The sequence below is a fragment of the Elgaria multicarinata genome, chromosome 8, assembly GCF_023053635.1.
Source record: "Elgaria multicarinata webbii isolate HBS135686 ecotype San Diego chromosome 8, rElgMul1.1.pri, whole genome shotgun sequence".
Classification (NCBI taxonomy): Eukaryota; Metazoa; Chordata; class Lepidosauria; order Squamata; family Anguidae; genus Elgaria; species Elgaria multicarinata.
This window is the reverse complement of record NC_086178.1, coordinates 40,380,918-40,404,869: the sequence shown is the minus strand read 5'-3', so window position 1 is coordinate 40,404,869 and position 23,952 is coordinate 40,380,918. Positions and strand designations below refer to the sequence as shown.

Here is a 23,952-nt window from a genome sequence, read left to right as displayed (position 1 = left end):
TGAGGGTTCTATGGATTCTTTGAAGCGGGGATAGGGAATATTTTCTTGGTTAAGGTCTGCATTTCCTCACTTGACACCTTTCAGCATCTGCATTTCAGCAGTGGACGGGAGCCTGAGCAAAAGGTGGGCAGTTACAGATGTGATTCTTGCCTATTGAACAAGGTAAGAATCACATCAGCACCATGTACATTGATGGTGCTATATAAATAAATAAATAAATAATAATAATAATAATAATAATCATCTGTAACTGCCCACCTTTTGCTCAGGCTCCCGTCCACTGCTGAAATGCAGATGCTGAGAGGTTTCAAGTGAGGAAATGCAGATGTATTGAACAAAAATAACTAAAACTCTAAAAGCTCCACTCTTGCTCATAGCAGCATGGAGCTCTTTGCCAGAGGCTTTCATCCAGTTAGCAGCTCCTAAATGCTCCGGAGACTGTGTGGCATCATATGGTGTCCTGGGCATTCCAGGAAGCATAGTCAGCTCAAAGCTTCCTCTACTAGGAGCCCTGCAGCTGTTTTGAAGTAAAAACAAACCCAGGAAGACCCCTCTGCCAGCTCCTACACTTGAAAGGCAGATGGAACTCCTCCCTTATGAGAAATGTCCTTGAAATTCTCCCCTTCCCTATAAAAGAAGCAGAAAAAACAACGCCTCTTTTGCAGGGAGGAAAGGATTTCATAGAAGTAGGGAAGCAGGGTTCAGAACAGCCCTATAATTTATTCCCATAACTCCATTCAATCAAGAGAGTGAGATTACCTCTGCTACTAGCACATTATGTTGCATCTTCTTCCTAGATTTCATTATCCGCACTATAGCAGCTTCTATCTCATGTTTTCTGTCATCATCTACTTTCTGTCTAGTTTCTTTTCTTTCTGGGTCCGATTCTCCTTGTTTGGCAGCAACTGAAAGAATAGGGAGAAAAAACTTCAAAAGATAGAAACACTTTAAATACTGAATTATAAAGATATTAATTTCTTGGCTATTTGGAAATAGAGCCAAAAGATTTTTCTTCTATGATTTAAATAAATATTTGTAACTGAATATAGTGCAAAAGTGCAACCCACCAAAAAGTATAAGGAATCATGTTTCACTTTCATTCATTTAAAGCAAGACTAATGCTTCTTTTAGGATAGAGGTGGCAACCATTTTTGGGTGAAGGGCTACATTTGTACCTTTGGAAGACTTTGGGGGACATACAGGTGGGTGGGGCCAGCACATGAACACCCATTCACCTCTCTCTCTCTCTCTCTCTCTCTCTCTCTCTCTCTCTCTCACACACACACACACACACACACACACACACACACACCCTCCTCTCCTCCCACCCGCAGCAATCTATTTCACGTGTGTGTCTCTGGGTGTGTGGGAGTTAAAGCCTCCCAATCAAAGCAATCTTGATCAATATAGCTGTTTCTATACTGTAGTCAGCAGCACCAGAACAGCAATTTATCCACTACCACGCTGCTGATGGCTGAACATCAGGGAACATGGGCAAGCTCCATGGGCCGCATGCCCACCTGGGCTGTATGACTTGCTATTTAGAGTACAGTCAAATATATTTACATTTCTTCAGTGGAAAGGCTCACAGTTGTAAAACTGTAGATCTGAATAATATAGAGCTGCTTTTTTCAGTCACACATGCCACAATTTGATGAAAATAAAGGGGAGTTTTACAATGCAACGTAAAGGGCTAGTTTGGCTCCTACTGGAACAGTGTACATACTTGGTCTTATTTGTTATAATCCAAAAAGTAAACTTACACAGCTAATTTACATAGACTGAACCAAAAGCATTTTCTGTCATAAACCATTTATTGTACTTGTATGTCTCCATGTCTATAACTGCTGTTTGTGGATTTCCCCCTATCTTTCTTTTCCCCTTCCAATTAGGTATGTTAATCTAATCCACCTCCCTTTTTTGCTTTGTACAAAGACTCTGTACATCACTGGTACTGAATTTAACAATTTACTTATCAAAGCTGCAGTAAATCAAGGCTTCAATAATAAGGGCATGACAGTGACCCTGTTCAGATGACACACTAAGTCACAGCGGTGAAGCATTTTGAGCTAAACATTATGGCTTTCTGTGTCATGTGAACCATGATTTAGCATGTCATGTGAACCATTCCTAACCATGGTGGCTACATAACCACGGTTTAAACATGCTCACTAAGCATTTGTTGCAAAAGGGTTAGCGGCCTAGCCATGGCTTAGTGTGTTGTCTGAATGGGCCCATTATGAATATACTTATTGGCCACAGTACATTATTACAAAATAAAAATAAAAACCTAGGCTTCCAACTAGCTTGCACTGAAGCAAATACTGGTGTAAGGAAATATTTGTTCTTTGCAGATGCTCCTATGAATAGGTGAACAGGCTGGTTACTGTATTAGTCTGTATGATTCCAATATTGTAACCTATCATCATGCAAGCACTATCAGTGTGCATGGAGTTTTATACAGTATAAACAATGACCCCATCTCAAGGGGGTTATAATCTAAAATACAACACAGCAGAAAGGAGAGGGACATGGAGGCAGGCATTTATACAGGAAGAATGTACAGGATCAATACAGGAAGAAAGTACAATTACATCTAGGCTTAGTTACAATAAGGCAAGGAAACTAGGGAGTTGAGCCAAAGGTTGGCTTTTTTTTATTCATCTGTCTGTTTTAGACAAAATGAGTTTTGAGAAGGGATTAGAAATAAAAGAGGCAGCATCAAACAGTGTAGTGGGAGGCTGTTCCAAGCATACGGGGAAATGCAAGAAAGAACAGTGTCTTTTGAATGAGCATTAGACCTTGGGATAGGTGAGGATGGTGGAGCTAGAAAAAGTGATGATCACAGGCAGAGATGCATTGTGATATAAAAGTGGAAAGATATGGGAAAGCAAGATAATGGAGGGCTTTGAAGGTAAAGGCAGGAAGTTTGTGGTAGTTGTGGGGGCAGAAAGGTACTCAGAGCAGGGATTTAAGGAAGGGCATAATACAATTAGAGTGATTAGAGAAGTGAATACTTTTAGAAACAAGTGCTGGATAGGTGAGAGGAACAATCTGAGACAATGCAAGTCTAGAGAGAAAAAGACTAGAGTAATCTAGGAAACATATCATCAGGGCATGAACAAGAGATTTAGCCAAGGTGACAGAGAAGAAAGAGCCATAGTTTGCTATGTTGTAAAGGGTGAAGTGTCATAACTTGGAAATGTAGTGAAAATGGGAAACAAAACAGAGAGAAGAGTCTAGGATAAAGCTAAGGCTGCATGCCTGTTCAGCAGGACAGAGTATTGACACTGTCAATCAATATGAAGAATATACAAGAGGAGTGGGGGAGATGAGAAATTTGGTCATGGACATATTGATCTTAAGATGACAATGAAGCATCAAGAGGAAATATCAGAAGAGCAGTTAGAGATGTTTGACTGGATTGAGGGCGAACATCCTGAGATAGAGAGGTAAAAATGGAGTATCCTCAGGGCATAAGTGTTTCTGACAGCCACACAATTTGATGAAGTCATCCAGGCATAGCATGCAGAGAGAAGAAAAGCAGCCAATAACAGGGCCTTGAGGGACAGCAACAGAAAGAGGGAAAGAAGAAGTGTTTTATCCTGTGGAGACACTGAGAGAACATTAGACTAATAGATAAATATCTGAGGACCGAATCACAGAGACCTTGGGTATAAATAGATCAAGAAGGACAAGGACTGATAGAGACCTTTAGTGAGGTGTTCAGCAGTAATTTTTGTGAGGGCAGTTTCAGTGGATTGTTGGGAAAAGAAACCAGATAAGGGGTCGAAAACAGAGTTGAGAAGGGAGAAAGTTGAAGCAGTGGAGTACGCAGCAGGCTCCAGAAGTTTGGAAGTAGCATACTTGAAAGCACTAGAGAAGGAGCAAAAAAAGGCACAGCTTGAGTTCGTGGATGGGAAGGGTAACTGAGGGGGAGATGGCAACTAGAAGTCAAGAGGGGATGGGCCCCAGAAATTATAACTGAGAATGAAAGTGAACATACCTGTTTGAATCTTGACTCTGTGCAGTTTGGATGTGAACTGATCATTCACTGTAAATATATGTCCATTTTCTATTTCTTTTGATTTTGGTTCTTTTGTGAGAACCCGTTGTGTTGGCTTTCCACATGCAAGGGACTGTAGCGCTCGTACAAGCTCTCTTTCGGGGATATCTGTCTCCTGTTGTATTTCCTATATTAAATTGAACAATGGATGTTTATGTGGCAAAGAAGGTACTGAAGACAATAAAGTTGTGAACAGGTTTGAAGAGGTCTTCCCCCCCACTTTATTGAGATTAGTCCAAGACTGTCAATTCATATTTACAATCAAACTAAAGCAGGTCTTGACTGTACAAGTAGCATGTATTAGCACTTGCTCTCAATGCTTAACATAGCAACGTATGCTGTAGCACAGGACACGTTGTTCACAAATCTGTACAGGTGTCAGATGACCTATTCATCTAATACAGTTTTGTTCAAGAGTCTTTGCTAGCCTACACCACTTCAGACTCCAGGTGTGAGGCAGAGGTAGAGAAAACTCCTCAAAAAATCAGCCCAGAACGAAGGCTGCAAGAACTCTTCCCCCACCCATACCCTTCATCCTCCCAATTGGGAGAGTGAGCAGCAGGTATGGGGAATCCTTGATATCTCTGATCAATAATCGAAGATAACAATGGGGATGCCAATGCACACTACTCATCCTCATCAGTGATTGGAAACAACAGGGCAATCCCCCTCTGTAAGCCTCTGGGAGCCCTCAGAGGTGGGGCTTGGGGAAGACCCACACAGAGAGCCAAAGTCTCTGTGAGCTGGAGGTTTCCCATTCGTGGTGTGTGTAAAAACAGGGTAATTTCACAATATATATACTAAGTATCAAACTAGGAAAGTACTGTAATTGCATTATAAAATAGTATAGGATTAGAACTCCTTTGATTTAAATATACTTTCTTTAGGGGAAATAGTAGCTAGTTACATTAAGTATTAACGTTCAAGCTGCTTTTAAAAAAAAATTCACATTGAATTCCAACGCCATTTTATCCTCTGTGGTGACATTCAAGGCAATATCCTATACATTAAGACTGTGGCCTTTGCTAGACCTGCCGGCTTATGCCGGCAGGGAGGTGGGGCCGAGGCGCGCTAACGTTAGCGCGCCTCACCCAGGGTTCCAGACGTCGGATGTGCAGGGATGTCGCGTCCCTGCGGCGTCCGCCATTTTTTATTTTATTTTAAAGGAGCCGGGTGCGGCCCGAAGACGTCGGACTGGTAAGTCCGGTTCTTTTGGTTATTTTTACCGGGGGGGGGGGGGGGCGAAGGATGGCAGGGTGGGTGGCACGGGGGAGGGCGGGTTAGATCGCGCCGCGCACCGGCCGAGCAAGCAGCCGAGCGGCGCTTGCCCGGGCAATGCCTGGCATTTGCCAGGCATTGCCCGGGCGGCGCGCGGCGCGATCTCCCCCGCGCCACCCACCCTGCCATCCTTTGCCCTCCCCTCTCTTCCCCCCCCCCGCCGATGGGCACAGCGCTCCTATGAGCGCTGTGCCAGGCAGGTCCGCGGCTTTTCGCGGCTCCTCGCGAGTAAGCGAGGAGCCGCGAAAAGCCACCGAAGTCACCACACTTCCCCCAGCCCCGGCCTGAGGCCGGAGCTGGGGAAAAAGCACGCCATAAGTGCATTTGCTTATGGCGCGTTAGACCAGGCCTCAGCGTGGCCTGCCTCCGGATTCCCCTGTGCGTCATCTGGACGCACAGCAGGGAAACCGGGTCAGAAGGCGCGCTAAGGCCTCGTCTAGGAAGGCCCTGTGTCACACTCATGATCTCAAGAAGACAGCTAAGTATATATTTGCTGCACTATTACATGGCAAGTAAAAGTGAATAGTCATTAGGAAAAAATACACACCATGAAAATATTCTGTTGCCACTATTAACAGCAAGAACGGTAAATAAAAATATTTGTTTGGGCTTGCTGCATTTTAATCTTGCCTAAGGTAATTTTAATGGGATTTTAAGACTGTCCTTTGAATCAAAAGGATTTGGAAGCATATAAAGAATTCTTAAGCGCTAAACCCAAGATAGATTCAAGTATACAATGAATGTTGAATACTCAGACTTTCAGTAGCAATTGAAGATATTTCTGAATGAGGGCTGATAGATTCATGGATTGTGTAAGCATGAACTGCCTTGTATACCAAGTTCAGGAACTTCCTGTACAAATGCTCAAAGTGATGAATAATATCCCTTCCTCATATGGGTGCAGGAAGATAAGTGCATATTCAGAGGATAGTTGCAATTTCACAGCTAACAAAGAAAGCCACAGCTCATACCTCAAATGTGTATTTTTCTCTGTTGTTAAAGAGCATTAGTATCGTCATCTGGAAAGTGGAGACTTGCAATATGTGCTTCCGTGTGTTAGAGCCAGTTACTTGGGCACCTCCTACACCAACTTCTGAGCCATCTTCCTGTTTTAAATTTAAAAAAGTCAAAAAATCATTCTGGGAACATCATGTTTTGCTTTTTGGTTAAGCTTTCTATGTAACTTACTCTAAAGTATAAGTTGTTGTCTGATTCATCTACTTATAAATCCAAAACAATGATGTTCATTTTTAGATATTTATCTCCATTCGCTTTCCGCAGAATTTAAATACTTAGTTTTGGCTTTAAAAGCAAAATAGCTTATAAAGTCTTCATTTGCTTTTTAATTAGATATCTCAAGATATGCGTCACTATCATCGTCTATTTAACAGGCTTTCAGATCTTGGCTGAAGGTATAAGCATGACAAACTGAGGCAGTACAGATAATCAAAGGTCCTGAAGAGATCCAGGATTACACCATAGGGTGTAAAATTTCAATCCCCAATGGTCCTGTGAAGTGGAATAAGTTAGGAGAGTGAAATGACAAATTTAATGAACCCTGAAACTTAGGAAGAGGGGAACACTTAGCAAAATAGTTCGAGAAATCATTGTGTATCATACCGACAGTTACAATACTGTTTAACATAATAAATGTCCCAGAATACCACTCTCTGAATTGTTAAAGATAGATTAACAGAGGTAAATATTGTTAAAACCAGCTTGTTACATGCAAGATGGAAATGTATTTACAATTTAAGGTAACAATAAGTGAGGGCAGAATTCAAAGGCATAATATGTTTACAGGTATGGATGGAGGAACTGGTCAATTTATGTTTCTCCCAGTTTGTCCTTTTTTTAAAGTGAAGTCTCCTTAGTCCCATTTGTGCATCAGTTTGTGATTTTTTTAAAAAAGAAGTCTTCACAAACCTGATTATTTTTTGTAAAGTACATATTTTTGTACACAATTTTACCTAATATATGTATTTTTGTGAGCACTTTACCATACTGGAGAACTACATCACAACATTTGGATACCAAAGGATAACGGTGTTTCAGTTTGCGCATTGGTTTGGGAAAAGCAAATTAGGTAGGTCCGCATGAAACTGTTAACTCAAGGAATTTATCCCCTACCCCTTTTTATAGGCACAGAACTTACTTTTTTTACAGGACCATAGAAGGTAGCATTGAGATCTGCAGAACCCATGTGATGCTGGAGTGTCAGTTGTCGTCCACTATGTTTGGCTAAATAAAATCTACAAAAATCAAGAAGTTGAGTGGCCATTTGAACACCCAGGTTTTAAACAGAAATCGTTTAACTGTCCATATAAAAGTTTATTATTTTTGACTGATAGCACAGCAAGCAAGCAAGCAAGCACCAGTAGTTCAAAGAAGCAGGCATAAAATTAGTGTACATCTTAAACAAGGTCATGTTATGGATCAAGGCCTTTTCAGGTGTCAAAAGTTTCTTTTCAAAACTGTATTTCAGCAGTTTATCCCAAATACTATAAATGTTTAGTACCAATCTGGTTATTAAATGTTTAGTACCAGCATGGGTTCCAATATATCATAAACAAGTGGCTTGAATCCAAAGGGCTGCTCAGGAGCTTCTGCACATGCACCACAACTTCTGAGGCCTCAGTCCCTTTCACCACTAGAACATTTTTTTCTAAGAATTTAGAAGATCAAAGTAGCATCTAATACATAATGTCTAGCTACTGTAGGAAGAAGAAATTACAGAGGTCCTGGTGTGCATGCAGAAGCGTTTAACATATAATCATCTGGCCATTAATTTTTTTAAAGAAAGAAAACATTCTATTAGCTATTCAGGAATTTTTAAAAAACTATTCCTTACCTCCTAAATATTTCAAAAGCATGTCTGGGGGCTGGGGGAATGTTGCACTTTGGTGTGGCTGACTGAGTGGGCCAGTAGCCCGTTGTGAGAACCCGCACTGTCAGATCAACACCACCTAATGAGACCTACAGAGATAAAGACAAAAATGCATCATAAACTCTAACTGACTTTTTTCATTTTTCTGTCTTTCACATACCAGGAAATATATAGCTTACTATACAAGATAGACATGGCTGCCATGTTTTCATTAAACCGTAAACAAAAAGTAACATATGAAATGGCTCCGGGAGGGTGGGGAAGGAACTAGATGGAAACTGGAAAATTTATCAGGTTATGTGAATCTACCCCAAAACTTACGTATTAGAGGTGCAAGCTTTAATAAAGCTTGGCAATTTTTGGAACTCTTTGGAAAACTCTGGTGGTAGTTATACTACGAACTAGCAATGGATCAGGGGGGAAATATTAATTAAGATGAGAGAGATTATAAATATTCTGTATATTATATACTTTTTTTACCAGTCTACAGCTTAAACATGGGCTGGAAAACAGATATATCTTGCTACTTTACTTGGCTGGACTTTCCTACATTATGCAGCAGCAATTTTAACAATTTAAAATTGTTAGGGTATTGTATTGTATTCAAAATGTTATTGTATTTTATGTTCTCCTTCCCTATTCCCCATAAACCACCATTTGATTTTGAAAGAACTCCATAATCTTGTAGAGTTCTGCACATAACACCACATACCGTAAAATATGTAATACTATTGTATTGGCCATTGACAATCTTAATTTTTCAATTTTGCATTTACTTGCTCTTTTCTTACCTTGAATATGTTCTTATCTAGTTCCAGAATTGACCAATACTTACAACAGCACCATGGCCTAAACCACAAAATGCATTTAACAGGATTTAACAACGCTAAGTTTGTTTTTTAATGGACTCTAGAACTACTGTTTTTAAATGGATACTGTTGTTTTTATGTTTTTGATGGTTTTAAATTTTGTATCCTTTTTTTTTTTTTTTTAATGTCCACTGTTTTTAACTCTTGTAAACCGCCCAGAGAGCTTCGGCTATGGGGTGGTATATAAATTTAATAAATAAATAAATATTAAATAAATAAATAAGCTTTGATGACCTACAGTTTTCTATATTTTAAAAAATGCATGCACCACAGATAAGTTTGAAATTAAGTACAGTAATTCCTAAAATACTGCCAGATACTTAATTATTTGATTATTTCCTTATCATAAGAAAGTTGGTGTGTGCCATCTGCTGGTAAAGCAGTTCAATTAGGTGATTTAAGCCCTACTCAGGCATTTGACTTATACCTAAAGTAAACAGGCACATCACACAGAAGAGCCCCTCCCCTTGACAGCTACATGAACAACACAAATGTCTTCAGAGAATGGGCCTCCGCTTGTACATCTGTACACACAGAGGCTCCGACACCTTGAAGTTTGTGTGTGTGATGTCAGGGGCAGAACTATACAATGCGACTCCACTCTGGGCTCAGGTGTTTACCTTAACTGTAATAGGGCCTTAATGGGGATATAATTTTGAAGCTTTTTAGATCTTATTCAAACTAAGTGTAACAGGTACTATGAGGATAGTTCCTAACTGGTCACCAGTATTCTGCCTCATAAGTATTATACAAGTTAATGTAGTTTTGAATGTATCCAGGGGTATCTGCCCATTCCTTGCTCTGTTTGAGGTCCTTTTTGCCCCAACCCACCAAATCCCTCAGAACTACAATAAACACGGAGCAATATTTGTGGAGCCCAGAAGGCTAAAAGTTACCTTTTGAAAGGAGGAACAACCATTTGCACTGGGCAGGGCTGAAGGTGGCTTCTCTTGATGGGACTGTGTGTGTCTTTCTTTTCCAAGGTTACTAGGCCCCAGCAGGGACATAAGACAAAGGGCCCTATTCAGACAACATGCTAAACTGTACCTATTGCTTTTAAATTATATATTGTTTTAACTTTGATCATGGTTTAATTTGTTTTTAACTGTGTATAACTATTGTTTTATACTGTATGTTTTTATTTGTATGCCGCCCTGAGATCTTAGTGATATAGGGCGGGATATAAATATTTTAAATAAATAAACCATGATGGTTAAGCATTTTAAGCTAAACATTATGGCTAAGGGTGTCGTGTGAACCATGACTTACTGTGTCATATAAACTATTCCTAACCATGGTGGCTACATAATCATGTTTTAAACATGCTCACTAACCACTTGCTGCAAAAGGGTTAATGGCTGAACAGTGGCTTAGTGTGTTGTCTGAACTGGCCCAATGTCCTGTGTACTGTACGTGTTGATTTTCTTTTTGCATTAAAAAGCTAGCAAGCCTTAGAGCTGTGGATGTACCATGATTCAGTGGGAACCAAAATACAATACGGCCCCCAAGAATTCAGCTGTGTCATGCATATTTATGTTCAAATAATAATCATGTTTAAAAGCCAAAATGTCTAGCCTTTATGGCTGCAAAGATGCATGGACATCTTTGTTCAGCTTTACATTGCGGTAACATTAGAACAGAATGAGAGCAGAAACACATGTCCTTTATAGAAAAGAGGAAGAGTGCTATATATGCAGCCTGCTATGGAACTGGCCATCACAGCTCAGTCTGCTGCTACTTCCCTTGGGAGCAAATGGAATTATGGAAATAAGTTACTTTTATAATTGGCAGAGAACAAATGGGAAAGAAAAAAATAATCAAAAATAATAAATAGAAGGGGTGGGGGGAGAAGATCAGTCCAATCAAATACATACATGCAATCAGTTCCAATAAGCTAAATACAAAATTAAGTGCTAATAGAAAAAATGAGATAAAATCAGTTTGTATAATTTCACTATTCTGTTGGAAACTAATTCAATATCAGTTTGAAAATGCATAAGCATACCATGATTTTAACAGCTGTTGAGTACTTACACAGGAAAGGTATAAACTATACTGAATCATTCTCTCTGGCTCTTTGTTAAAGGGTTTAAACTATACTCCAATTACATGCCCTCAGAAGAGAAATGTATTATTTTAAGCTGGCATCCAGTTTTCAATGGTACTTTCTGTGCCTACTGTGTGACCCCTGAAGAGTCTCTGATTCTACAGAGGCAACTTGAGAAATGGCTATCATCCAAGCAGCAGGTGTGCTCCATTACTCACAAAGGTAATGATGACATAATAATGTCAGATTCTTTTAAGGGCATTAGTTATAGAATAAAGTATCTTTAACCATTTCAAAGGAGCAAGAATTCATTTACAAACTGACACTGAATCGGTTTCAGATAGAAAATGAAATTACTTTCATGAGCTGCTTTACTTGGTTTCTTGGTGTTAATGCAACTGATTTTGCAATTAACTTCATAAGCATATTAGCAGATGAGATTTCATCCCACACCTATGAGCAGCATGGGCACCAGGCATTAATTCCCAGCCTGGGAAAGTGACAGTAGAGTCCTGACTGGCAGCTTGGACATATTACACAGTTTTTGAGCTGTTGTCTAGATTATCACCGCATCTACTATCTTAAAACAGCACTATACTGAATCAAGTAATGTGTGGTATGTGGAATTGCCTTTGAAAAGTCTTTGGAAACTTTAATTGGCAGAACATGGCAGCAAGGCTTGCATTCTAAGTATATTACATCAGTTCCTAAAGAACTCCATTTGTTCTTAGTTTGTTTCCAGGCACAATTCAAACTGGAAGATATCTCAAGGATGACATGCTGCCCTCTAAACCTTGCCAGCAGTTGAGATCTTCATCATAGGCCCTTCTCTGAGTTCCCCCATCCATGGACATTAGGCAGGTATCCACCAGGGAGAACTTTCCTCTGTTCACAGCTCAATTTTGAAACTCACTCCCTGAGGAGACTTGCCTGGAACCATTATTATCTTTTAGAAACCAGATAAAGTCTGTTTTATTTCTCTGGGCTTTTGGAAGTTATTTATGATATTTGGGGGGATTGTGGAGTTGATTTTCTAATGCAAGAATTACTGAATTATTTAGTTGCTGCTCCCTGTGTTTTATTCTGTATGTTGGTGCAGGGTTGTTGTTTTTGTATCCTTCTGCCTTGTATTTCATAATGTTGCACTCCGTGTTTCACTGTTTTATAATTTTATTGTTAAGCTGTCTTAAGTTGCTAATTTGCAAAAAGGTGAGACACAATTATAAACATAAATTAAAATTTAAGAAGTCCTTTATTCAGATGCCTATGTTTTACCTAAAAAAAAAAAACCTCTTTAAAAACAACATAGTAAAACATATAAATAAAAAAACCTGTGAAAAATCAGTGTTCGTATGCCAGCGGAAGGGCAAACCAGAAATTTGCTTCTTACCCCTGTTGCCTGTAGATGTTGCCTAAATTCATCCATTGTTGTATTTGAGATGCTCATGTCCCTGAACATTCCTTCCAGTTTTGATGTAAACTGACATCCACATTCAGTCTGCAAAAGGGAGCAACATTATTATGACATATGATTTTAAAATGATATATAGCATCTTCAGGCCAGATATTTAGAATCAGAAAATTACAAAGCAGAGTGGATATTTTTGTGCTCTCTCCACAAATAGTTCAAGTTATGGAAAAGAGTAGTATGTTCTGCTCAATTCCAAACATCACTACAACAGCAACAAACATCCCAAATGCCAAGATAATAATGCTAATGTAGGCCATAACTTTCTAATATCTGATTAATAACACAGGGAAAATATCAGATCTTGTACCAAAAGTAAGGAGTATCTGCCATCCCGATCTTTTTAAAATATCACACAGAAATAGACAATGACCTGGTTTACACATAATAACAATCCAGAGTACGGGTTGTTGAATTCTGTGGTGTCATTACATGCAAACATGGAACTATGGATTAAGTATGGGTTGTTAACCATGAACAACCCAGGAAAAGAAGCCATGGTTTGTTGTGAACTCTGGGTTATTTTAAGTCTGTTTTGTTGTTGTCACATGCTAACTGTGCATATTTATTGTTTTATACTGTATGCTTTTATCTGTACGCTGCTCTGAGATCTTAATGATATAGGGTAGGATATAAATGTTAATAATAATAATAATAATAACAACAACAACAACAACTCAGAACATGGTTTGTTTTGTCACGTTACAAAGGCATTGGGCAAAAGTGGTATAGTCCTACCCTGCTTCAGCTGCTGTACATGCCAGTACTACAGCACTGCACAGGCATTTAGGATACAGGGAGTGAATGTGCTAAGGAGGAGTGAATCAAACAACCTGCGCTTTGTGCAGTTATCTGACAGACAAATCACAGGTAACAGCCCATACAATGAATTGTCATTACATGCGAATCAGGTTATTGACAATATTCTTTTTAAACCCCTTCCAAGACAAAATAAATAATGTCGTCTAAACTAGCTTTAGTAGCGTACAGAACATACCATTTCAGGTCCAGCTATACTATCCAAACAAATACATACTATGAAGGGGTGGGTGAGGAGGAAGAGCTTGAAGCTTGGAAAGATGGGATGGGGAGCTTTCCCTCATCCCCAAAAGGTTTCTTCCTGGGAACCTTTGGGCTACTGAGCCACACACATCCATCCATTTCTTACAACCCACAATCTCTCTCCAATAATGAACAGAAAGAAACTGATGCTTTGAGGATGAGAGGAAAAATACAACTTCCCAAAAACTCCTAGTGGATGTGGAAAGGCACATCTCTCTCCTCCCTTTCCACATCCACTAGGAGATCCTGGGAAATTCTAAGCAGGATGGAATGACATAGTCTGCATCACTCACGTCTTTCCCAAGCTTTCTAGTATGATTTTAGGTCCACAACGGTGGCTGGAAGCCAACTACTATTCCAAATCTTACAGTTTCAGCATTTAAAAATGGTATGGATTAAACTAATTCTTGGTTGACAATGAAGAAAAATTTAGTGCCCTAATGCTGATATTTAGAAACACAGCTGATCAACATTTTTTTCAGAATTTACAAATTATTGAAACACACTGGCAAGTAGTAGATTAAATTTTGCTGACAGAATGTTGGACTGAAACCAGAAACAAAGGGAAACAATCACTAACAATTAGATGACTGACCTTACCTTTAACTTAGATATCATATTTTTCTCAGAGTCATCTGAAACACTTTTGTTTGTCAGAAGCCTCCTTGCCAAGTGCTGTTTATAGTATCGCTCAAATACATCCTTCTCTTGCATAAACCTAAACAGAACCATTGCTTTGTCCAATATAGTCTCTACTTCTTGCTCAGTTAGCTGTAAAGACAAAAAAAACATTATTTTTCATTTAAATGCTACCCATCTCTATTGCTAGAGATTATGCCTATAAAATCTCATGATTAAGAAACAACACTGACAACTCAATCCTGTGAATGTTAACTCAGAATCCCAGTGTGCTCAATGGCTCAATTGTAGCCATAGTCTTCTTAGGCCAGCTTCACACTTTATGCAGCAGTCACATTTTCTGTGACTACACAATGCCATGTATCCACTGTATGTTTGAAGATACGCCTCCTTTCACAGTTAAGTGTCTATTGCAGTAAAACTAAGCATAGTCACAGGAAATGCCAACCACAGCTTCTTAGTTCCTGATTGTATCAGTGTAAATGAATAGAACATTAGATATCTGAAAAGCCTTTTTAAAAAATAAACATTCCATGGCATCTCACTCTAGACCTCATGTTTCTGATACAATGATTAAAATTTGCTGGGAGAAAAATATAGGATTGAATGTGAATTTTTTGGGCTTTTATTTTTGGTCTGAGCTTACGAGATCAGAATTTTAAGCTACGAAGAACTTCAAGTTGCTACACTGTATTATGAAGACATACTGTGGAAGATCATTAGAATATAAACATATCAACTTTTGATATAGCCACTAGTAACACTTAGGACATTTTAAACTGTCACTAATGCTCAGCATCACATTCTAAAATAAAAATCAGGACTGAGTCAAGCAAGAACGTTTCAGTTGTGCTCAAAGGTCTAGTAAACATCTTATTTCCATGAAATTATTCTGTGCAAATCAGTTTGAAATAAGTACATGAGGGATCAAAAGGCAGGGTTTTGAAATGAGTTGGCTTTGACAACACCACAGAAATCACTGATTCTGCAGTCAGGGTGCTAACATTTTAAAATGAAACCAACCTCTCAAAGAACCTTACTTAAGTTTGTCATATATTGCACTGAGGGGGTGATAGATGATCAAGGGAAGGAAGCTGTATCATTGATGCTGACTGTGTGCCAGCACAATGAATCTATTTTGGGACAATTCATTTATTAGCCAAAGCCAAAGATCTGCACTATTCAATGTTTACATCAACTATGCCATTATTTTATATAGGGTTTTGCAAAAACACCCCAAACCCACTACTGATAACATACATTTCTAAACTGAACATGTTATAAATAAAAATATATTTCTGTTAATGATTGTATCTGTGTGCAACTTTTGTATCATCACAATTCAGAAAACAACTTCAGTTTTTATACTTTAATCTTGGATAGGCAAAGATTATAGTCTCGAAACCCAAATACAAATAACTCTTCCAAATAATGTCTGCCTGTATTCAAAGAGAATATATGAAAAAATAAAGTACAAACAGATCTTCATGACAAACCTATTAATTCCCTTCTAGTATTATAAACTGCCAGAACTGTGGCCCATGCTGCAAGCAGTCCTTGGCCTGATTTCATACAGAGAGGAAGGAAGATGGAGTGTCATAGAGGTAGAGTAAGAAAGCTATGCAATCCTGCAAACTTTGCCCACTTTCAACTCTGGCTCCACTCACAACTGGCTCCTCCCCAATTGACTTTTTCTGTGGGTCAAAGGCTATTCTTAGGAAGGATTACCCAGTCCTGGCTTAGTACTTATACCTGTTTTTGTCCTGGGCCCTATTAACTTTTATTAGGTCCCCCCGCCCCACAATCTATACAGCCTAATTCTGAGCAAAACCTCCATGCTTGGAGACTTATATTCACCATCTAAAATTGGTCCAATAAATAAGGTGTACACAGTTGTTGTTTCTTGAAGAAGTTTAACACATAAGAAAATTTACTATAAAAGACAAACAGTGTCCATTGTTTGATGTCTGTCAATGTTCTTTATGCCTTTTTTATTTGCACCCATATGGTTTATGAGATTGCAATGTAATTTGCTGACAAGAATATAGAATTCGTTCACTCAGCTGCACTGTTTATTACATTTTACAAGTTAGAAAGTGCACAGAAATACAAGTTTAAATTGCTGTTTTGCTACAAATTAGTACAGTTTGTAACTGAAAGTATACTTACTCCCTTGACTCCTTTTTTTAGCTTGTCATCAATAAATAATGAGAGATACTCTGGAGACCTAGAATTGAGGTTGAGGAAGTACTCAAAGTCACCCGCAATAGTTTGTTTGAAGAGCCTGTCATTATTAAAAGATTCTTGAAGGAAGCGGTCAAACCTACTCTTCAAATCCAGTAAACCCTTAGAAAAACAAAGCATATTTTTATTTGTTTCAGTTTTCTACTGTAAGCTGTATGAAAATCACATCCATTATTTCTTGAGGTTATAGGACTGGCCACCTTTTGCTCTGTAAGTCAGAATCTCTAACTGCTTGTTAATTCAGAATACTTTATTTGACAACAGATTAGCTAACAAATAAACTGATAATTGTTTTTAATGAAAATGGAACTTCTGTAATTGCTAGTGAATTCCTGTTCTTCTCAAGGGGAGGTCAACGGCTAGCATGGAGGAAACTTCTTCAGGGCTGGAGGAGGAGAGACCTCTCTCCTTAAGTCCCAACATTTCAAAGTAATGCAACAAGCCAAAAAAGACAAAACTTGAAAAACCAAGTAACTAATTTAACAAAACTTAACTTGTGGTGGATCCCAGGAAAACTTGAACAGAACTTCTGATGGGAATTAATTAGGATTGCAAAAAACGACCATCTCAAAATAAAGTAAAACAATGTAGTTTGAATTCTCCTTCTCCTGAAGACAAGAAAGGCCACTAAACCATACTTCATGGAATACCATCAAACAGAGTGGAAAGGAGTGGAAAGTGACTTGATTCTTTAAAGCAGACAATTCCTCCCTTAAAGGGAAGGGAAGGGGGAGAGAAATAAGGAAATAATATTCTTACAAAAAGTAGGCCTAGCTGTCCTCCCTCAAAAACAGACATTTGCTTACTAAGTAGAAAATTTCTATTTCTCTCTAGCATGGGGATGTCAAAAAGCCATGCACCCCAGGGCAGAAAAACCAAGGCCAGCAACACGCAGAACCTTGACTCTTTCTAGGGGTGTGAAATCCTCTGCAAGACATGCCTTCCAAAGGCACGTCCTGCTTGAGGCAAAAGTGTTTATCTTACTGTGTTTAGTGAACGTATGCACAGATGAACAAGTGGCTGCAGATGACCAAGTGGCTCAAAAGCAGCTGCCCCAGAAAACTCCTACAGTGGTGTCCTTCCTTAGTATGCAATAATACTCTCTGGGATTTGAAGGTTTCTTGAGATGTAATGCCATCTCTCTACCAACAAGAGACAGAGAGATCAGCTATGGAAACACTCTGACCAAGAACTGACTTTTTGAAGGAGACAAATAGCCACTATTCTGGCAGTGAAGTTTTGTTGATGTAGAATTTGATAGCTCTACACATGACCAAGGAATGCCACTCTCTTTCGAGATCTGAGGTAGAACATGGACAAACAATGGAAGGATAATCTCTTGAGTGCTGTGGAAATCTGAGTTGACCGTTGGGATGAAAGATGGGATCTGGCTGCTGCTAAAACATGCCTAAGTCATTATCTGAGGAGAGGTACTGAGTTCTACTACTATCCTGGTTGAGGTCACCACTACCAGGAAAAATCGTTTTCAAAGTCATGACTTTGAGCGATGTGGACATCAGGACTTCAAAGGTTAGGGCTTTTAAGATTACATTTGGTCTCCAGGAAAGAACTCAATGCATCATAGATTGATTGATAAATGCAGCTACCATGAGGAACCTACTGACAAATGGGTGTCTGCAAAGGAAGGGCCATCTCACATCACTCCACATGTTCAACAGTGCTGAAACCTGTCTGTTGAGTTTGTGGCTTTAAACCACTGATGAGACCATCTTCATAGAACATTAAGGGCTCCCTGAAAACTGCTGATAATGGATCTATGTTTGCTTGGAGACACCTCAGAAGGAGGTCAAATGATTTACTGATGGCTCATTACATCAAATAAGGAGGGGATCGCCGGCTGGGTCCAAGAGGTTGTAAATGCCTCCTTGAAAGAGGGAGTGGTGCCGGCCTCTTTAAAAGAGGTTGTAATCAGACCGCTCCTAAAAAAGCCAAACCTGGACCGGGAAGACGTTAAAAACTACAAGCCGGTGGCGAACATCCCTTTCCTGGGCAAGGTGCTTGAGCAGGTGGTTGCAGGACAACTCCAGGCTCTCTTGAATGAAACGGATTATCTAGATCCATTTCAATCGGGTTTCAGGCCTGGTTTTGGAACGGAAACTGCCTTGGTCGCCCTGTGGATAACCTCTGCCGGGAGAGAGACGGGGGAGTGCAACCCTGTTGGTTCTCCTGGACCTCCTCAGTGGCCTTCGATACCATCGACCATGGTATCCTTCTGGAAAGGTTGTCTGAGCTGGGAGTTGGAGGTGCTGCGTTGCAGTGTTTCCGCTCCTACTTGGATGGCCAATTCCAGAAGGTGGTGCTGGGGGATTATTGCTCTGTGCCATGGCTCCTAAGCCATGGGGTTCCACAGGGCTCTATTTTATCCCCTATGCTGTTTAACATATACATGAAGCCGCTGGGGGAGGTTATTCGGAGATGTGGACTGAGGCGTCACCAATATGCGGATGATATCCAGCTCTACCTTTCCTTTTCATCAAACCCAAGTGAGGCAGTGGCTGTTCTGAACCAGTGCCTGGGCACGGTAATGGACTGGATGAGGGCTAACAAACTGAGACTCAATAAAGACAAGATGGAGGTACTGTTAGCGGGTGGTTCATCTGTCCGGCGAGGTGATGTTTTACCCTGTCCTGAACGGGGTTGCACTCTCCCCAAAGGATCGGGTCTGTAGTTTGGGGGTGCTCTTGGATCCAGAACTGTCACTTGAGGCACAGGTGAACTCAGTGGCAAAGAGCACCTTTTATCAGCTCAGGCTGATATACCAACTACGCCCTTATCTGGACAGAGATAGCCTAGCTACAGTTATCCATACTCCGATAATCTCTCGTTTGGATTACTGCTATGCGTTATACATGGGGCTGCCTTTGAAAATGGTCCAGAAACTTCAGCTGGTACAAAACAGGGCAGCCCGTTTACTAACAGGGACTGGCCGGCGAGACCACATCACGCCAGTCCTCCTCCAGCTTCATTGGCTGCCAGTCCAGGTCCAGGCCTGATTCAAAGTGCTGGTATTAACTTTCAAAGCCCTAAACGGTTTGAGGCCAGGTTATTTGAAGGAACGCCTCCTCCCATATGTACCTGCCCGGACCTTAAGATCATCCACAGGGGTCCTTCTCCGTGAGCCCCTGTCGAATGAAGTGAGGCAGGTGGCTACTAGGAGGAGGGCTTTCTCTGCTGTGACACCCCGGCTGTGGAACAAGCTCCCCAGAGAGGTTCACTTGGTGCCTACATTGTTTTACTTTCGTCGCCAGCTGAAGACCTTTTTATTTTCTCAGTATTTTAACACCTAATTTAACTTAAATTTAAACTCTGCTGTTTTAATCTTATATTTTAACCTGTATCAATTTTTGCTGTGTGGTTGTATCCTGGTCGTGCTTTTTATACTGTATTTTGTATTTGTGTTTTTAAATTATTGGTTGATTTATTATTCTCTTCATGGTTTTAATTTCTGTGAACTGCCCAGAGAGCTTCGGCTATTGGGCGGTATAGAAATGAATTGAAATAAATAAATAAATAAAGGACTTGGTCACCTTGAAATTATTAAGATAATCTTTGCATGCCCTTGCTGAATCTTCCTGATCATGCAATGCATGATCAGGTAAAGGGGGGAAGGCATTCAGCAGCCTCCTGGGCCATTCTGCTGACAGAGTGTCCACCATCTTGATTCCCCTCTAGGAACTTTACTGCAAACCTTGAAAGCTGGCTGCCAGTGACCCAAGGAGACCAACAATGGGTTTTCTGAACCTGGGAATTAGTCCACTGAACACTGCATGATCTATAGCCCATGCTAATTGGTTTAGTCTTTGGCTCAACTGGCAATTTGGTTGGACACTGAGAATCTCCTTAAAGAGTTGATGGATTGAAAGTGAATTTCCACCCAGGAAAACTGAAGGAGAGAATCAGGTGACCTTCCCATCTCTTGACAAAAGACGTAGTTGCTCTGCTGTCCTGATCCTATTGATCGAAACATGTTGCCCCTGCAGTGCAATAGTGAGTACGGCTAGTCTGAGTTCTAAAAGTTCACATTCCCAAATTCTTTGGTAGACCACAGTCTATGGGTAAGCTCCCCAGCAGTTCAGATCGGCATCCATGGACTTGGGCAACTGTTGCTGTTGCCATTTTGACTTAAAAGGATTCAAGGCTGTTCAGCAGACTTATTCAGAGGATTGAGCATGACCTTGTTCTTCATTTCCAGGGGAACCTCAAAAAGGCATCTTCTGGAGAAGGAGACTATGGTCAGATTCACCTCTGACTTGGCATCAACCCCAGCACTGCGTAGTTAGAGGTGTCTTCTGGCCACAGCATTAGAGGATAAGGATCTAGCCTCAAACTGGAGAGTTTAGCAAGGCTTCCACCAAAAAAGCTGTGGATAGGAAGACTTTCTAGAGTGTGTTCCTGGACTCGTTGTACAGGGAAGTATTTTCTAAGAACTCGCTCAGCCAGGTGCCATCACCAAGGCCTTACTGGAGGGCTTAGAAGCCATGGAAGATACTTCAAAAATTCTGCACAGGGCAGCTTCTAATCTTTGGTCATGGTGATCTATTGGTAACTCATCCTAGTCCAAAGTTAAGAGCACTTTTGAAATAAAGGCTGCAACCTGGGCATCAACCTTGGGTGTGTCCAGGTCTTTCATCATGTCATCTAGGAGGTTGTAGAATTCGTCACAAATAGGCTGGTTTAGAAAGCTTGGACCATTCCTTGCAGAGAATGTTGAAACTCGCTGAGAATGGTAGTATAGGAGGAACGGGATGCAGAAAATGCTGGGACAATTCCAATGTTTTTGTAGAACTGGCTATGACATCTAGCTGGTCCTTGTCTGAAGAGAGACAGGGTCTCCACATCCTGCCAGAGTCTGGGAAAGCTACTATGAGGGAGAAAGTCTGCCCTGGCCTTGTTTTCCTCCTATCTTTTCATTCTCTGAAAGTTTACCATTCTTTAAACCCAAATCATCCAATCGTATCTGAGAGGAAGCCCTACAACTGGGAGGTCTATGAAAAATAAGATTAGGAATTTGCTTTCCTGGGCCCAAAGGAGGAGCCTTTCCCCTATTCCAACTGTCCTCCCCTTGAGAAGAGGAATTCAGTTGGTTTGAAAAAGTCTATTAAATGGCACACTGGTAAATTTGAAATACTTTTAAAAAAACATTTCATGGAACAAAAGATTCTCAACACTTTCTCTTTGCTCATCTTGAGAATGGAACATTTTTTAGAACAGGATTTGAACTGCTCTCAGTATAGTGATTTCTCTGGGGGTGACATTGGGAAAATGAGTAGATTTAAGGTTTTAGCTACCTGAATATAGTCAACTGGGTTCTTTCCTTCTCCTTCTTCAGATACAAGCGCTTTCCCTTGCTCCCGCAGGTAGGAGCTCATACACTCACACATTGTCTTTAGACCATTCGGCACACGGCTAAACAACTTGTACATACAAGCAAGATCTACAATGAAGAAAAATATGTATATATCTCATCACTACTATCAAAATACTATTTGTCATAAGACAACAGATGAGCAGAATAAAAGCTCTCAGGTTTTTTTGTCAAATTCTTCTCCCCTATCTTAATTTGAAGTATCAATGTGAGGCTTTCCATCCTTCCATTTTGGGGCAGCAGACATGAAATATCTGTACAGAATATTACCGTTGTCAGATTTTCTTTGACTTTTTTTGTTTTGTTTAAAAGAAATACAGTATTATTTTTTATAGTAGAATGTATTTTCTTAGTGTGAATTATCTGCTGTCCCAATCTGAAATTGGAAGAAAAATGGTTTCTTTAGCTGGAATTTGGTTGAATAAAGTCAGTTTGAGTAATGCATATTCTATTGTATAGATTTTGAAAATCTGTAACTTTTTTTGTTGCTGCAGGGAATGAACCAAGTTGAAATTCAGTTTAACTAAGCTATCATGCAGATTATGACCTATAGAATAATACTTAGCTTTGAGCTCAAAGTGTTTCACATACATGTAATAGCTTGTAAAGATGGGCTGTAGCCCCACAAAGCAGCCATGTACAGTAAGTACTCCATCAGTGTGTGAATTGTTTGCGTCATCATCTGAACAATTCACAGAATGACTCTGAGGAAACATGTCCTTCATGAAAGAAATTGGAAGTGTGTCATGTCATAGAAACAGTAGCTACAACACATTGGAAAATTATTTTCATAGCTTGTGGGTTAAATGCCATAATTTTTATATGACACCATCACATAGAACTAGGAACGTATGAGAAATTCATTTCAGTTCGGTTTTGATCAGGATTTACCCAGTTCACACCTTCCAGATCTAACATGCTCAGATACAATCTGTAGTCAAAGTCTATATTTCTGAGCTTGTAAATGTTCACGACCAAATAAAATGCTTTCAAAAGCAGGTATACTTTTGAAAAATGCACACAAATATGCTTTAATCAATTGATATGCATATTTGGGGGGAAAATATGCAGGAAAATACGCACAGATTTTCATGCGCAATGAAAAAACAAAGCTTGTAGTTGGAACAAGCCTCAAGATGGAATTCAGAGAAGTTTAGCAAGTTCAAGTTTTGCCGATTCACACAAACACATAAATCCTGACCTGTTGATGGAAACCTCTAAAATAACAAGTTTTATTAGAGAACATCAATCAGGGGAAGATACTGTAATTTTCTAAAATAAAATGGCATTTGTTAAAATGCTTTGGATATGGTGAAAGAGATCTGTAGCTCAATTAATCACCAATAAGGACAGGTTGCTTACCTGTAACTGTGGTTCTTCGAGTGGTCATCTGTGCAGTCACACATATGGGCTCTGCACGTGCGTGAAGCCCCGCTTCGGGAATCTTCTATAGCTAAGAGGCATTTGGGGCGGGACCCCCTCCCCCTCTACTGCGCATATGCAGTGAGGTTCCCGCCCAGATTCCCCAGTTCTTCTGAGACCTGAAGGCCTCGTCTGAGGAGTATAGACACCAGAAGGTGTATCTGAAAAAACTACTAGAAAAAAATATTAGTAACATTTGATGGACACCAAGAGGGGAGTATGGTGGGTGGGTTGTGTGACTGCACAGATGACCACTCGAAGAACCACAGTTACAGGTAAGCAACCTGTCCTTCTTCTTCGTGGTCTCTGTGCATCACACATATGGGTGATTAGCAAGCTTTACTCACCAGAGGAGGGTTGGTGTCCTTAGGTGAATACAGTTGACAACACTGCCCTGTCAAAGGAGCAGTCGGATCTCGACCTGACATCCAGTTTGTCGTGTGACACGAATGTCATTGGTCGAGCCCATGTTGCTGCCTTGCATATCTCTGAAATAGTGATGCCACGATGAAAGGCAGATGATGTGGAGACAGCTCTAGTGGAATGTCCCTTGACTGAAGTCGGGGGTTCCAATTTCTGTAGCT

General features: G+C 40.1%; 1 protein-coding gene across 1 annotated transcript in view; it reads right to left on the bottom strand.

Moving 5' to 3' along the window:
* Positions 1-23,952, bottom strand: part of CUL3 (cullin 3) — a 74,417-nt gene that overhangs the window by 1,694 nt on the left and 48,771 nt on the right. The window contains exons 7-15 of the mRNA XM_063132214.1: positions 21,870-22,015; positions 16,486-16,662; positions 14,278-14,448; positions 12,538-12,645; positions 8,196-8,320; positions 7,500-7,596; positions 6,316-6,450; positions 4,007-4,193; positions 760-905 (exon numbers count right to left, since the gene is read on the bottom strand). Coding sequence (XP_062988284.1) covers positions 760-905; positions 4,007-4,193; positions 6,316-6,450; positions 7,500-7,596; positions 8,196-8,320; positions 12,538-12,645; positions 14,278-14,448; positions 16,486-16,662; positions 21,870-22,015 — 1,292 coding nt within the window. The remainder of the gene's footprint in view (positions 1-759; positions 906-4,006; positions 4,194-6,315; positions 6,451-7,499; positions 7,597-8,195; positions 8,321-12,537; positions 12,646-14,277; positions 14,449-16,485; positions 16,663-21,869; positions 22,016-23,952) is intronic.